The sequence below is a fragment of the Coregonus clupeaformis genome, chromosome 23, assembly GCF_020615455.1.
Source record: "Coregonus clupeaformis isolate EN_2021a chromosome 23, ASM2061545v1, whole genome shotgun sequence".
NCBI classification, from domain to species: Eukaryota; Metazoa; Chordata; class Actinopteri; order Salmoniformes; family Salmonidae; genus Coregonus; species Coregonus clupeaformis.
The window spans coordinates 45,444,014-45,459,742 of NC_059214.1; the positions used below are offsets into that span (position 1 = coordinate 45,444,014).

Sequence of the window (15,729 nt, forward strand, 5' to 3'; positions counted from 1 at the left end):
AGGATCAGCATAGTGGAGGTGTTGTTGCCTACCTTCACCACCTGGGAGCGGCCCGTCAGGAAGTCCAGGACCGAGTTGCACAGGGAGGGATTCAGACCCAGTGCCCCGAGCTTAATGATGAGATTGGAGGGTACTATGGTGTTGAATGCTGAGCTATAGTCAATGAACAGCATTCTTACATAGGTATTCCTCTTGTCCCGATGGGATAGGGTAGTGCGATGGTGATTGCATCATCCGTGCATCTATTGGGGTGTTATGCAAATTGCAGTAGGTCAAGGGTGTTGGGTAATGATGTCAGATATGATAAGAGGACTCTGTATGTGTCAGACATGATAAGATAACTCTGTATGTGTCAGACATGATAAGATAACTCTGTATGTGTCAGACATGATAAGAGGACTGTATGTGTCAGACATGATAAGAGGACTGTATGTGTCAGACATGATAAGAGGACTGTATGTGTCAGACATGATAAGAGGACTGTATGTGTCAGACATGATAAGAGGACTGTATGTGTCAGACATGATAAGAGGACTGTATGTGTCAGACATGATAAGAGGACTGTATGTGTCAGACATGAGAAGAGGACTCTGTATGTCAGACATGAAAAGAGGACTCTGTATGTGTCAGACATGAAAAGAGGACTGTATGTGTCAGACATGATAAGAGGACTGTATGTGTCAGACATGATAAGAGGACTGTATGTGTCAGACATGATAAGAGGACTGTATGTGTCAGACATGATAAGAGGACTGTATGTGTCAGACATGATAAGAGGACTGTATGTGTCAGACATGATAAGAGGACTCTGTATGTGTCAGACATGATAAGATAACTCTGTATGTGTCAGACATGATAAGAGGACTGTATGTGTCAGACATGATAAGAGGACTCTGTATGTGTCAGACATAATAAGAGGACCCAGCTTTTTAGAGTTGATATCAGTCTGAAGTGTGGAGCTGAGACTCATGAGTGTTCTTGCTAGAACAAACTCGAAGGTTATTGTTGTGTGTGCGCAGGGTGGCTACATGGCTGCCAAGGTGTCCAAGCTGGATGAGCAGTTTAAGCTGGACGTCCCCAGAGAGAGGCAGAAAGATGCAGCCTGCTCAAGCATCTTCACTGGGGTGGCCATCTATGTCAACGGATACACAGGTGAGACACATGGGCGTTAACCTATACCCCACCCTTACCCCACTGATCCTAGCGTGATCCCTCATATGGCTACTAGACTACACTTTCTGTGCAATTTAACTTTAATGTTTGTGTGTGTACTACTAGATAATAGACATGGTTCATGTGGGGTTCAGTTCTTCGATTTGTTGGAAGTTTCACTTTCTACCTCTTTATTCTGTTTTTCCACATTGCTTTCCTCCTCCTTTCCATCTCTCATTTTATCCCAATCTCTTCTTCCATCTCTACTCTCCCATCATTTCTTTCTCCATCTTTCAATATTTTCCCTTTCCCCCTCTGATCTCCACTTCTCTTTTTTAAAATCACATTTCTGTCCTCTAACATGGAATCTCTCTTTTTTTGACCCACAGGAAAGATACATTGGATATGTAAATGATCTCTAAAAATATCACAGGGGGTACATGGAAATAATCTCTCTCTCTCTCTCTCTCTCTGTCTCTGTCTGTCTCTCTCTCTCTCTCTCTCTCTCTCTGTGTGTGTGTTTGCTTTAGTTAGGGTTGGTTAAATCACACTACTCTTTAATCTCTCGCTGTCTCTTCTCCTCCATTGTGACCTCTGCTCTTAAAGAAGTAGATCTGTAAAACCAATATGGATATACATCATAAATATATGCCAGAAGACATGGCTGGATTCAATAATAATATGCCTGGGGTAGATATGTCTGTCCCCGTTTTTCCTCTCTCGCTTTTCGCCTGTGTGTGTGTGTGTGTGTGTGTGTGTGTGTGTGTGTGTGTGTGTGTGTGTGTGTGTGTGTGTGTGTGTGTGTGCGTGCGCAGAGCCACCGATCCATAGATTTACAATGAGTAGAATCAGGATTTCAGAGTTAGTTCTATTCATTCTAATTCTATTGCCAGAACCCAGTGCGGACGAGCTGCGCAGGCTGATGATGCTGCATGGGGGTCAGTTCCATGTGTACTACTCACGCTCTAAGACCACCCACATCATCACTACCAACCTGCCCAACAGTAAGATACAGGAGTTGATGGACCAGAAGGCGGTCCGGCCAGAGTGGATCACTGACAGGTGTGTGTGTGTGTTGTGTCTAAGTGTAGTGTAATCTACATGATACTTAGTGTTTGAACATACCTCTTTCCCTCCAACAGTATCAAGGCTGGCCATCTCCTGTCCTACCTGCAGTACCAGCTCTATGCCAAGCAGAAAGGCCTGAGCTTCCCCAGTGTGTGTGTTCACCAGGGCCAAGAGGCTGCAGGACCTATCCATGGGCACCTCCAACCCAACCACAGCCTCGCTGTACCCAGCCTCAATAACCACAACCCAGCCCCTAGCCTTGGGTTGCCCCTATCCAGGCACCACACTCCCACATCCAGCCACAGTCATCTACACACAGACAATCTACACCCCCAACCCATCCAGTATAACCCCCTAGCTGGCCACCTCAGCCCCACACACTCTCTCCCCCTCCCCAGCCACCTCAACCCCCAGCCCAGCCACTCTCTCCCCCTTCCCCTCCCCAGCCACCTCAACCCCCAGCCCAGCCACTCTCTCCCCAGTCACCTCAACCCCCAGCCCAGCCACTCTCTCTCCCCCTCCCCAGCCACCTCAACCCCCAGCCCAGCCACTCTCCCCCCTCCCCAGCCACCTCAACCCCCAGGCCAGCCACTCTCTCCCCAGCCACCTCAACCCCCAGGCCAACCACTCTCTCCCCAGCCACCTCAACCCCAGCCCAGCCACTCTCTCCCCAGTCACCTCAACCCCCAGCCCAGCCACTCTCTCCCCCTCCCCCAGCCACCTCAACCCCCAGGCCAGCCACTCTCTCCCCAGCCACCTCAACCCCCAGGCCAACCACTCTCTCCCCAGCCACCTCAACCCCCAGCCCAGCCACTCTCTCCCCAGTCACCTCAACCCCCAGCCCAGCCACTCTCTCCCCCTCCCCAGCCACCTCAACCCCCAGCCCAGCCACTCTCTCCCCCTCCCCAGCCACCTCAACCCCCAGGCCAGCCACTCTCTCCCCAGCCACCTCAACCCCCAGCCCAGCCACTCTCTCCCCAGTCACCTCAACCCCCAGCCCAGCCACTCTCTCCCCCCTCCCCAGCCACCTCAACCCCCAGCCCAGCCACTCTCTCCCCCAGCCACCTCAACCCCCAGGCCAACCACTCTCTCCCCAGCCACCTCAACCCCCAGCCCAGCCACTCTCTCTCCCCCTCCCCCAGCCACCTCAACCCCCAGCCCAGCCACTCTCTCCCCAGCCACCTCAACCCCCAGCCCAGCCACTCTCTCCCCAGCCACCTCAACCCCCAGGCCAACCACTCTCTCCCCAGCCACCTCAACCCCCAGGCCAACCACTCTCTCCCCAGCCACCTCAACCCCCAGCCCAGCCACTCTCTCCCCCCTCCCCAGCCACCTCAACCCCCAGCCCAGCCACTCTCTCCCCCTCCCCAGCCACCTCAACCCCCAGCCCAGCCACTCTCTCCCCAGCCACCTCAACCCCCAGGCCAACCACTCTCTCCCCAGCCACCTCAACCCCCAGGCCAGCCGCTCTCACCCCAGCCACCTCACTCCAGGACCCAGCCTCCTCAGACCCTTTTCCTCCAACCACCTTTACTCTGACCCAGGCCACATCACCACCACATACCCATCCACGGGCAGCCCAAGTTAGGCTGCATCCAGCCTTCTCCTTCAGCCTACACCCACCCACAGACCCCCGGTCCCATCCCTGCAAACCCCAGCCAAGAGCACTTGAAACCTGGACAGGCACAACCTCCGTCCAGCCTCTACTTCTCCAGTCACCTCCAGAACAGCTACCGGGAGCTGGACTTGAGACTGTGAGTGTGTTTTAGGTGTATTTTGATATTTGTATATTGGTCCATGTTTGGGTATTCTTCTGGCATAATAACATACAAAAGTCAATACAGAAAGAACATTGGTTCCATGTTGTGATTCTTAATTCCCACTTCTCTCTCTGTCCTATAGGAATGGATCATTACTGACCTCTTATGACAAGACGGAGAGCGCCAAAATGAATGGTGTGCAAGAGGTGGGCGGTGAGGACCCCTGTCCTGTCAAAACTCCCAGAGGGGTGAAGGACCCCCCTCTGACCAACGGTCACGCCCATCCTGTGAATGTTGCCTTAAAGCCTCTGGTCCTCTCCCCTAACCTCACACGACCCACACCCAGTCCAGACAGGGGGTTACCCCACACTCCCCAATCCATACCCCCGCACCCTGACAACAAGTCCACAGGGGTGTCTGTGTACCTGCACCTCTCCAGCCCCCCATCCAAACCCCCTATCCAACATGACACCCCCAGACTTCCCCAAAGTCCTCCCAACACCCCCATCCCTCCCCCTGTCTCTCACCACAGACACCACGCACAACCGGCCAATGAACAGAGACGCAAGCCCCCTCCGCCCACCTATCAGGAGGCGACGGCTGCCTCGGCATCCCGTCCCCTGGATCTTCCACCGCGAAGCCCTGTCAGTCAGATTCCCCTCCTGAGAAACCACTCCCCCCCTGCCAACCCAAACCCCTCCCCTTCCACTGTCTGTCTGAATGGCAGACACCACAATGCCTTTACTTCTAACCCCACCCCTCTGGAAACCAACAGCCTATCAGGCAACCCCATTCCCTCAAACGACGCTCCTCCGCACCGCGACCAACAATCAGCAAAGGTGAAGACCGGGGGGATCATCTCAGAGTTTTACTCCCACTCTCGTCTACACCACATCTCCACATGGAGGAGTGAGTTCTCTGAATATGTCAACACGTTGCAGAGCAGGAGGAGGACCCCAGGAGGCACCACCTTCCCCGGGAGAGACAGGCTCAGACGCCAGAGGAGAGAGGGTAAGGAGGTGTAGGGTGGGTGTGTGTTTGGAAGGGATGGATTGGATGGTCTCTGTCCGATGGTATGTGAATTCAGAAAACTCAGGCCAGTAATGTCTGTCTCGCTCTCTCTCTCTCTCTCACACACACTCCTCTCTTCTCTCTCCTCTCTTAAATGTCATAGGGAACATTCTGTATGTTGTTAATGTCATCAGGGTTTGTGTGAGTCTGAGTGTGACCAATTTTGCAGACCATGAAAAGCTGTGTTTTTGTATTTGTATTTATTATGGATCCCCATTAGTTCTTGCCAAGGCAGCAGCTACTCTTCCTGGGGTCCAGCAAAATTAAGGCAGCCTTCAGAAAGTATTCATACCCCTTGACTTATTCCACATTTTGTTGTTACAGCCTGAATTCAAAATGGATTAAAAATAATAATAATAATCTAACCCAATACCCCCATAATGACAGTGAAAACATGTTTTTAGAAATATGTGCAGATGTATTGAAAATGAAATACAGAAATATCTGATTTACATAAGTATTCACACCCCTGAGTCAATACTTTGTAGAAGCACCTTTGGCGGCGATTACAGCTTTGAGTCGTCTTGGGTATGTCTGTATCAGCTTTGAACATCTGGATTTTGGGTTTTTCTCCCATTCTTCCTTGCAGATTTTCTCAAGCTCTGTTAAGTTGCAGTAGATGGGGAGCGGCGATGAACAGCAATCTTCAAGTCTTTCCACAAATATTCAATGGGATTCAAGTCTGGGCTTTGGCTGGGCCACTCAAGGACTTTCACATTCTTGTTCTGAAGCCATTCCAGTGTTGCTTTGGCTGTATGCTTGGGGTCATTGTCCTGTTGGAACGTACATCTTCACCCCAGTCTAAGGTTGTTTGCACTCTGAAGCAGGTTCTCATCAAGGATTTGCCTGTATTTGGCTCCATTCATTGTTCCCTCTATCCTTACCAGTCTCCCAGTCCCTGCCGCTGAAAAGCATCCCCATATCATGATGCTGCCACCACCAGACAGATGAGCTGTGCCTGGTTTTCTCCAGACATAGCGCTTTGCATTCAGGCCAAAGAGTTACATTTTTGTGTCATCAGACCACAGAATCTTTTGCCTTATGATCTCAGAGTCTTTCATGTGCCTTTTTGCTAACCCCAGGCATGCTGTCATGTGCTTTTTTCTCTGGCCACTCTCCCATAAAGCCCAGATTGGTGAAGTGCTGTAGGTCCTTCTGGCAGGTTCTCCCATCTCAGCCAAGTTCTGTCAGAGTGGTCATTGGGTTCTTGGTCACCTCTCTGACCAAGGTACTTCTTGCCCGGTTACTCAGTTTTGGTTGGACGGCCAGCTCTAGTCTGGGTAGTTGCATATTTTTTCAATTTCCCAATGATGGAGACCACTGTGCTCTTGGAAACTTTCAACACTCTAGAAGTTGTTTTATACCTTTCCCCAGACATATGCCTCATCACAAGTCTAACTCGGAGATCTACGGCCAGTTCCTTGGACTTCATGGTATAGTTTCTGCTCTGACGTGCACTGTCAACTGTGGGACCTTATATTGATGCACCTGAGCTCAATTTGGAGTGTCATAGCAAAGGGTGAATACTTATGTAAATGAGATATTGCTGTATTTCATTTTCATACATTTACATAAAAAATTCTAAAAACAAGTTTTCACTTTGTGATTATGGGGTGTTGTGTGTAGATAGGTGAGAAAAAAATCAATTTAATCCATTTTGAATTCAGGCTGTAACACAACAGAATGTGGAATAAATCAAGGGTAGGAATACTTTCTGAAAGCACTGTAGGTCACTTCTGTCTGTTTCTTATTCTGTGTATGTTACCTGTCTGTCTGTCTCCTGGTCTGTCTGTCTGTCCACCAGGTTCGGCAGCTGCTCCTGGCCCTCAGTCCTGTATCCTGCATGTGGACATGGACTGTTTCTTTGTCTCCGTGGGGATTATACACCGACCAGACCTCAAAGGTATACACGCACATACACCGACCAGACCTCAAAGGTATACACGCACATACACCGACCAGACCTCAAAGGTATACACGCACATACACCGACCAGACCTCAAAGGTATACACGCACATACACCGACCAGACCTCAAAGGTATACACGCACATACACCGACCAGACCTCAAAGGTATACACGCACGCACAAACTCAAGTATTTGTATCATATTTGCTATTCTAGTCCTAAATGCCCACTAACCACAACTCTCTCATCTCCCCCCAGGGAAGACTGTAGCGGTGACCAGTAACCGTGGTCCAGGCAGGGTGGTCCAGAGGCCTGGTGTTGACCGCCAGCCGGAGCTGCAGTACTACCAGAAGAAATACTCCTATCCAGCTGTGTCAGAGAGGAAATATGGGGACCTGGAGGAAATGACATCATCAGAGACGGAGAGTCACATCTCCCACGGCAACAGTGTTGACCAGGATACTGCTGCCCTCTCGATGGCTGAGATCGCCTCCTGTAGCTATGAGGCCAGGTACAACACATATACACACACACACACACACACACATGCACGCACGCACACCCTCTACCCTATAGTAATATGTGGTCTCTCTTTCTGTCTCTCAGGCAGGCAGGGGTGAGGAACGGGATGTTTTTTGGCCAGGCCAAGCAGCTGTGTCCCTCCCTGCAGTCTGTCCCTTATGACTTCCAGGCCTACAAGGAGGTGGCCCTGGCCATGTACGAGACCCTCGCCAGGTACGGATGGAGGGATGGATGAACAGACCATGACTATTGGTTACTTGGTAGGATTGTAGCACAACCTCATCTGATGGACAACAAATTCATTTAACTTTCTCTTTATATTCTCCTCCTCACCCTCTCCGCCTCTCTCTCTCTCTCTCTCTCTCTCTCTCTCTGTAGTTATTCTCACGACATCGAGGCCCTGAGTTGTGATGAGGCGTTGGTGGATAGCTCCGCCCTGCTGGCTGAGTTGAGTGTTACACCAGACGAGCTGGCCAGTGCCATCCGGGCAGACGTCAGGGAGAGGACTGGGTGCTCCGCCTCAGTGGGCATGGGTGAGTAGTTCCACGCCTTCCTCTGCCACCCCTGAGTCACATACTGGACACCCCCCGTAGACCCCGTAGACTCTGGGGGCCCATACGCCTGTCATCAATGTCTATTTTTTTTACATTTAATAAATCATTTTGTCAGTAACCCTCCAAAAAGTCATTCATAAACCTTTTTAATTTCCATATGTACTAGGAAGCTAAGTGTTTGTTTCTTGGTCATCAAGGAATGTAACTGTAATGTGCCTCAGGCCTTGAAAAAGAAAACGTTTAACTGATTGAAAGTATAAGGGGATATCGGTGGTCAAGGCAACGACAGCGCCTGAGCAATGAGTGGAGCTGACTTGGGTGTTCAAAAGCGCATCAGACCGAGAGCCTAATGCTTCTTAGATAATTATTCATGATTTTCTGTTTAGAAAACAATTTCTCCTCAGAAGCGACAGTTTCAGGGATGGTAAAAACAGCTTGATTGCCGTAGCCACATCAGGGAAACTGGACAGGAGGGAGTGGTGCTTCAAATACAGCAGTTCTGCAACATCTTTAATTGAGCCTCTCATTCTCCTTAATTGTCGGCCTCAACGGAAAGAGGTTAACTGTATAGGAATCTCTGGGGACAGGTCGTCTGGATATTGGACAGCCAATAAATTGGCAAATGCAAACATCTTTAGCGGACAACAGTTGAGGGCTTGAACAAAAAAAAGCGGTTTGCGATTTCGTTCATACTGGTGAACCGGCGTTTGAGTTGTGTGGTTGCAATATCAACAGTCCCTTATCTCTGGTATATCTTGGCATGCATCATTCAAGACTAAGTTTAAATTGTGTGCAACGCAATGGACATGTAATGCACAATGTCTCAGGAAAGACCGTCTGGGTTGGCAATACTCAGTATAGGAAACCAGAGAAAGTGAAAGTGCTTTATGCTAGTGACAGGGATGAAGCATTTGGAAACGGATGGGCAGCATAGTTTCCCTCCCACTGTAACACACCCTGTCTAACCTCTGTGACCTCTCACTTCTGACCTGTCCAGGGTCCAACATCCTGTTGGCGAGGATGGCTACCCGAAAGGCTAAGCCCAACGGACAGTACCTCCTGAGGTCAGAGGAAGTGGATGACTTCATCAGGGACCAGACAGTGACCAGCCTACCAGGTGAGGCATTACAGCACCACCTGCTGGCCACACGCCACACACACAGTTACTCTGCAACTGATGATCATCTTTCTTGTGCATCTCCAAAATATAAACTGTCCTTCTCTACACCCTCCATCTCTCCCTCTCCACCCATTCCTCTATTTCTCTCCCCTCTTCTCCCTTAGGTGTGGGCCGTTCTATGGGTGGTAAGCTGGCATCTCTGGGTGTGAGGTCTTGTGGGGACCTGCAGCAGGTGTCTCTGCAGCAGCTACAGAAGGAGTTTGGCCCGCGCACCGGTCAGACCCTCTTCAGGTTCTGCCGAGGTCTGGACGACCGGCCCGTCCGCAGCGAGAAGGAGAGGAAGTCTGTCTCGGCCGAGATGAACTACAACATCCGCTTCACACAGGTCCGTATCTGTTTAATCCGGTTTCCACGGGTAAGAGCTTGTTTGATCTGGTCCACGCAGGTCATAACTGGTTTATACTGGTCAGAACTGGGGCTTATTCAATGAGGCAGAATATTCAGATTGTTCAGAATGGAATATTTCCTGTAGAACAGACATTCTTATTTGCCTGTTCAAGGTGACAGGCTTTTCTATCACTTTCTCCATTCTCTCTTTCTCAAAACTCTCAAAATTCTCTCCATCTCACCAGGTGGACGAGGTGGAGTCGTTCCTGACCAACCTGGCCATGGAGGTGCAGAAGCGTCTGCAGGGGGCGGGGCTTAGGGGTCGCAGGGTGACCCTGAAAGTCATGGTCCGTAAGGCAGCGGCCCCGGTGGAGCCATCCAAGTACGGTGGTCATGGCATCTGTGACAATCTGGCCAGGTGAGAGAGACAAATGGACACAGTAGCCGTTTCCGAATACCCATAAATAATAGGCTTTTTTTATGGTATGTGAAATTTAGAAAATGTAGTATGCTTTAAATGCCAGGATGTCGTACTCATTTTGGCTTTTCATCTAGTAGATTTAGCTGCACACTATTGAGGAAGAGAATCGCCTTTTCACACTCTACATAAATAAACATTAGAGAGAGGCATTCTCAGCATGGATTAGCCTAGTATGTTATTTGTTGCTTACTGCATTCGTTTTTAAAATAAAAAAGTATGTTCTAAATAGTTTGTAGTACAATTAGTACACAGTATGTGGTTTTAGTAAATAGTAGGCAAGACAGATTTCGGACATGGTCAGGAACACACTGCGGGGACATAATTGAGTGTGTGTTCCTCTCCTCTTCTCCTCACTGTCTCCTCTACCCTCCTCTCTCAGGTCAGTGACCCTGGCACAGCTTACAGACAGTGGTCATCTGATAGCCAGTGAGGTCATCAAGCTGTTCCACACAATGAGGCTGGAGGTGCAGGACCTGAGGGGGGTGGGCCTCCAGGTGCAGCTCCTTGAGGGGGCCCGCTCCACCCCCCAGGACCCCTCGGGCCCTAGAACGCGCTCCGTCAGAGACATGCTGCTGGCTGAGTGCCCCCCTGCCCAACATAACCACACAGGTGGGTGTGTGGTTGTGTGTGTGTGTGTGTGTTACCTTAAGGAGCCAGTCATCGAGCCATAGACCGACCTCTACTCTCTCTCTCTTCAGATTCGCTACTTAATACCCCCATTACTGACACATGCATCAGTCAAGAAAATAGTTCCTCTGCCAGAGTCCTGCCCTCCTTCTCCACTCCCTGCCCTACATCGCCTGCTGAGCCAATCCCAGGGACGAGTAAAGGAGAGCCGCCACCCACTACACACACACCTAACCATGTTGGTACATGCCTAAGCCTCAGCATCGAGGTCCCCCCTCCCTCCCAGGTACTTCACCCCTAGTTCAACAGTGCATTGCTTTCATTGAAAAAACATTGTTTTTGAAGCATCATTTCAAATCAAATCAAATTGTATTTGTCACGTGCGCCGAATACAACAGGTGTAGACCTTACCGTGAAAAACGTACTTACAAGCCCTTAACCAACAATGAAGTTAAGAAAATATTTACTAAATAAACTAGTAAGTAAAAAGTCAAATAAAAAGTAACACAATAAAATAACAATAACGAGGCTATATGCAGGGGGTACTGGTACCGAGTCAATGTGCGGGGGTACAGGTTAGTCGAGGGGGGGGGGGGGTCAATGCAAATAGTCCGGGTGGCCATTTGATTAATTGTTCAGCAGTGTTATGGCTTGGGGGTAGAAGCTGTTAAGGAGTCTTTTCGGCAGTTTAAAAGCGCTCTCACTCATAGGTTTCCCAAGAGTAATTTTGTGTGTGTGCCGTGTGTGTGTGTGCCGTGTGTGTGTGTGCCATGTGTGTGCCGTGTGTGTGTCCGTGTGTGTGTCTGTGTCCATGTCAGGTGGACCGGTCAGTGTTGGAGGCCTTGCCTGCAGAGTTGAGAGAACAGGTGGAGCGCTCCTGGACCCACAGAGACACAGAGAGAACCCACAACAGGTCACACCACCACCCCCTTAGCCCCTCTTCTCCTCTCTCTCCCCGTTCATCTTCCCCTCTACCCTCCTCTCCTCCTCCCCCCGCTGCCCCTCCTGTAGGAACACTGGTGCTTCAGATCCCCAACCAGCCTGGACAGACCGGCTCCACAGGCATCATACTGGAACTGCCTGACTTCTCCCAGGTACACACACACACCTGTAAACCTTCTCATTAACGCCAACACCCCTTATAAACACACACATATTCTCTCTCTCTGTCTCTCTGTGTGTGTAGGTTGACCCAGAGGTGTTTGCAGCACTCCCCAGAGAGCTCCAAGAGGAGCTGCATTCAGCGTACGGCCGCAGAGAGAACGCCCAGGCCCAGGGAATCATGGGTAAGACTGCAGACCAAAGTACATTTATGTCATTTAGCAGACGCTCTTATCCAGAGCGACTTACAATTTGGTGCATTCACCTTATTTTAATAAATTTTTAGTATACATTTTTTATTTTCTTTAATATTTTTTTGAAATGTTATGTAGTTTAATATTTTTGAAATATACTGTAGTGCAGAATACAGTATATCTATCTAATAATATACACTGAGTTTACCAAACATTAGGAACACCTTCCTAATATTGAGTTGCACCCCCCCTCTTTGCCATCAGAACAGCCTCAATTCATCGGGGCATGAACTCTACAAGGTGTCTAAAGTGTGCCAAAGGGATGCTGGTCCATGTTGATTCCAATGCTTCCCACAGTTGTGTCAAGTTGGCTGGTTATCCTTTGGGTGGTGGACCATTCTTGATACACACAGGAAACTGTTGAGCGTGAAAAACCCAGCAGCATTGCAGTTCTTGACACTCTCAAACCAGGCGCTTGGCACCTACTACCATACCCCATTCAAAGGCACTTAAATATTTTGTCTTGTCCATTCACCCTCTAAATGGCACACATACACAATACATGTCTTGATTGTTTCAAGGCTGAAAAATCCTTCTTTAACCTGTCTCATCCCCTTCATCTACACTGATTTGAAGTGGATTTAACAAGTGACATCAATAAGGGATCATAGCTTTCACCTGGATTCACCAGTCAGTCTATGTCATGGAAAGAGCAGGTGTTCTTAATGTTTTGTACACTCAGTGTATAATAATAATATAGTGTATAATAATAATATAATATACAATATATATGCCATTTAGCAATACACTGGAAAGAACCATAGAACCGACTAATGATCAAATTAAACTTTCATTGCATTACCCCCTTCTCTCTCTTTCCTTCTCTACCTTTCACTCCTTCCCTCGCCTCGCTTGTCCCCTCTCCTCTCACCCCTCCCCCCTCTCTTTCTCTGTAGCAGATCAGAGGAACCCCCTGTTGCATCTGAAGCAGGTGGGGGTGGGTCGGATGAAGCGCCGCTACAAGAAGAATGCCAACGCCAGCCCTGCCAAGAAAGGCCCCTCCCCTCTAAAGAGGCCCCGCCCACCAGGAAACAGCCCGGCCAAAGCCCTACCACACGCACTCAGATCCAGGGACGTACCCAATGGCCTCAAGGTGAGCCCCTAAGCACTTATCCAAGGTCAGTTTTGCGTTTTCTGTTTTATTAATGATGCATAGTGATTGAACTGACCTGAACTGACCCCCATCCAGCTGGAGAATGGACCTTCCACCTCCTCTCTAAAGCAGGACGACCCAGAGACTCTGTCCAAGTTCACCCCTCGCCCTGAACCCACCCTGGCTGGAGCCTGTGATTTTACGGACATCCGAACACTCCTCAGAGAATGGGTCACTACCATCTCAGGTACAGAATGGGGAGTGGGTCGGTCACTACCATCTATGGAAAAAGGGGGACATTTGCTGTCATAGTAGTTCTGTTTTTGACTGTGTTGGAGATGTGGTTTTGTGTAAAAAAACAAAACGTTTTTATAAGTCCTTTTACCCCCTCAGACCCCATGGAGGAGGACATTCTGCAGGTAGTCAAGTACTGCACTGATCTGATCGACGACAAAGACCTAGAGAAACTTGACCTGATCATCAAGTATATGAAGAGGTACGGTCCATTCATGGTCTAACTCTCCCCTCTTCCCCTCTGTATCACAGTGAAGTACCACTCGGCCATGGTCAAATAGGACCTGTTTGGGGTTAGCGGATCATTCTACCCCTGTTGTTGAGATTCCATTTTAGTTAATGTTTTTCTCTTTTGTTCCCATGTGTGTTTAGTTTATTAGATATCCAAGCGTGTTAGGGCTAAGGCATGTCTTCTCATGTTATGGCAGGTTGATGCAGCAGTCTGTGGAGTCTGTATGGAGCATGGCCTTTGACTTCATCCTGGACAACGTGCAGATGGTGGTACAGCAGACTTACGGCAGCACACTGAAGATCACATAGGAGAGGGCACCACTCTGAAGATCACATAGGAGAGGGCACCACTCTGAAGATCACATAGGAGAGGGAAGCACTCTGAAGATCACATAGGAGAGGGCAGCACTCTGAAGTTCACATAGGAGAGGGCAGCACTCTGAAGATCACGTAGGAGAGGGCAGCACTCTGAAGATCACATAGGAGAGGGCACCACTCTGAAGATCACATAGGAGAGGGCACCACTCTGAAAATCACATAGGAGAGGGAAGCACTCTGAAGATCACATAGGAGAGGGCAGCACTCTGAAGTTCACATAGGAGAGGGCAGCACTCTGAAGTTCACATAGGAGAGGGCACCACTCTGAAGATCACATAGGAGAGGGCAGCACTCTGAAGATCACATAGGAGAGGGCAGCACTCTGAAGATCATAGGAGAGGGCAGCACTCTGAAAATCACATAGGAGAGGGCAGCACTCTGAAGATCATAGGAGAGGGCAGCACTCTGAAGATCACGTAGGAGAGGGCACCACTCTGAAGATCACATAGGAGAGGGCAGCACTCTGAAGATTACATAGGAGAGGGCAGCACTCTGAAGATCATAGGAGAGGGCAGCACTCTGAAAATCACGTAGGAGAGGGCACCACTCTGAAGATCACGTAGGAGAGGGCACCACTCTGAAGATCACGTAGGAGAGGGCACCACTCTGAAGATCACGTAGGAGAGGGCACCACTCTGAAGATCACGTAGGAGAGGGCAGCACTCTGAAGATCACATAGGAGAGGGCAGCACTCTGAAGATCACATAGGAGAGGGCAGCACTCTGAAGATCACGTAGGAGAGGGCAGCACTCTGAAGATCACGTAGGAGAGGGCAGCACTCTGAAGATCACGTAGGAGAGGGCACCACTCTGAAGATCACGTAGGAGAGGGCAGCACTCTGAAGATCACGTAGGAGAGGGCAGCACTCTGAAGATCACGTAGGAGAGGGCAGCACTCTGAAGATCACGTAGGAGAGGGCAGCACTCTGAAGATCACATTGGAAAGGGCAGCACTCTGAAGGTCACATAGGAGAGGGCACCACTCTGAAGATCACATAGGAGAGGGCAGCACTCTGAAGATCACGTAGGAGAGGGCAGCACTCTGAAGATCACGTAGGAGAGGGCAGCACTCTGAAGATCACGTAGGAGAGGGCACCACTCTGAAGATCACGTAGGAGAGGGCAGCACTCTGAAGATCACATAGGAGAGGGCAGCACTCTGAAGATCACATAGGAGAGGGCAGCACTCTGAAGATCACGTAGGAGAGGGCAGCACTCTGAAGATCACGTAGGAGAGGGCAGCACTCTGAAGATCACGTAGGAGAGGGCACCACTCTGAAGATCACGTAGGAGAGGGCAGCACTCTGAAGATCACGTAGGAGAGGGCAGCACTCTGAAGATCACGTAGGAGAGGGCAGCACTCTGAAGATCACGTAGGAGAGGGCACCACTCTGAAGATCACATAGGAGAGGGCACCACTCTGAAGATCACATAGGAGAGGGCAGCACTCTGAAGATCACATAGGAGAGGGCACGGCAGGTTCTGGCCAAGTCTCAAATCACACCCTTTTCCCCATATAGTGCACTGGTTAAAGGTATTGCACTAGTATGTGGAGGATAGGATGCCATTTGAGATCCAGTTTTGCTCCTCCTGCTCCTGTGTTTGTTGTGCCACTGTTACATCATCAGACTATTACATCATGATCCTGTGGGAGGAGCTGTGTCAAATCATGATGTCCGTGATCTTCAACACGGAAAGTCGGAGTTCTAGAAAGATGCCAGAGACTCTGA

At 49.6% G+C, this 15,729-nt stretch overlaps 1 protein-coding gene across 1 annotated transcript; it reads left to right on the forward strand.

The window, feature by feature from the left end:
- Positions 1-7,112: 7,112 nt before the first annotated feature.
- On the forward strand, positions 7,113-15,395 carry rev1 (REV1 DNA directed polymerase). The gene is made up of 15 exons (XM_045206719.1): positions 7,113-7,124; positions 7,218-7,470; positions 7,566-7,694; positions 7,860-8,014; positions 9,033-9,152; positions 9,320-9,540; positions 9,788-9,960; positions 10,403-10,632; positions 10,722-10,936; positions 11,469-11,744; positions 11,837-11,936; positions 12,902-13,098; positions 13,195-13,345; positions 13,492-13,594; positions 13,821-15,395. Exons 2-15 carry the CDS (start codon positions 7,364-7,366, stop codon positions 13,930-13,932), a joined length of 2,289 nt encoding a protein of 762 aa, XP_045062654.1. The 5' UTR covers positions 7,113-7,124; positions 7,218-7,363; the 3' UTR covers positions 13,933-15,395.
- The last annotated feature ends 334 nt before the right edge of the window (positions 15,396-15,729 follow it).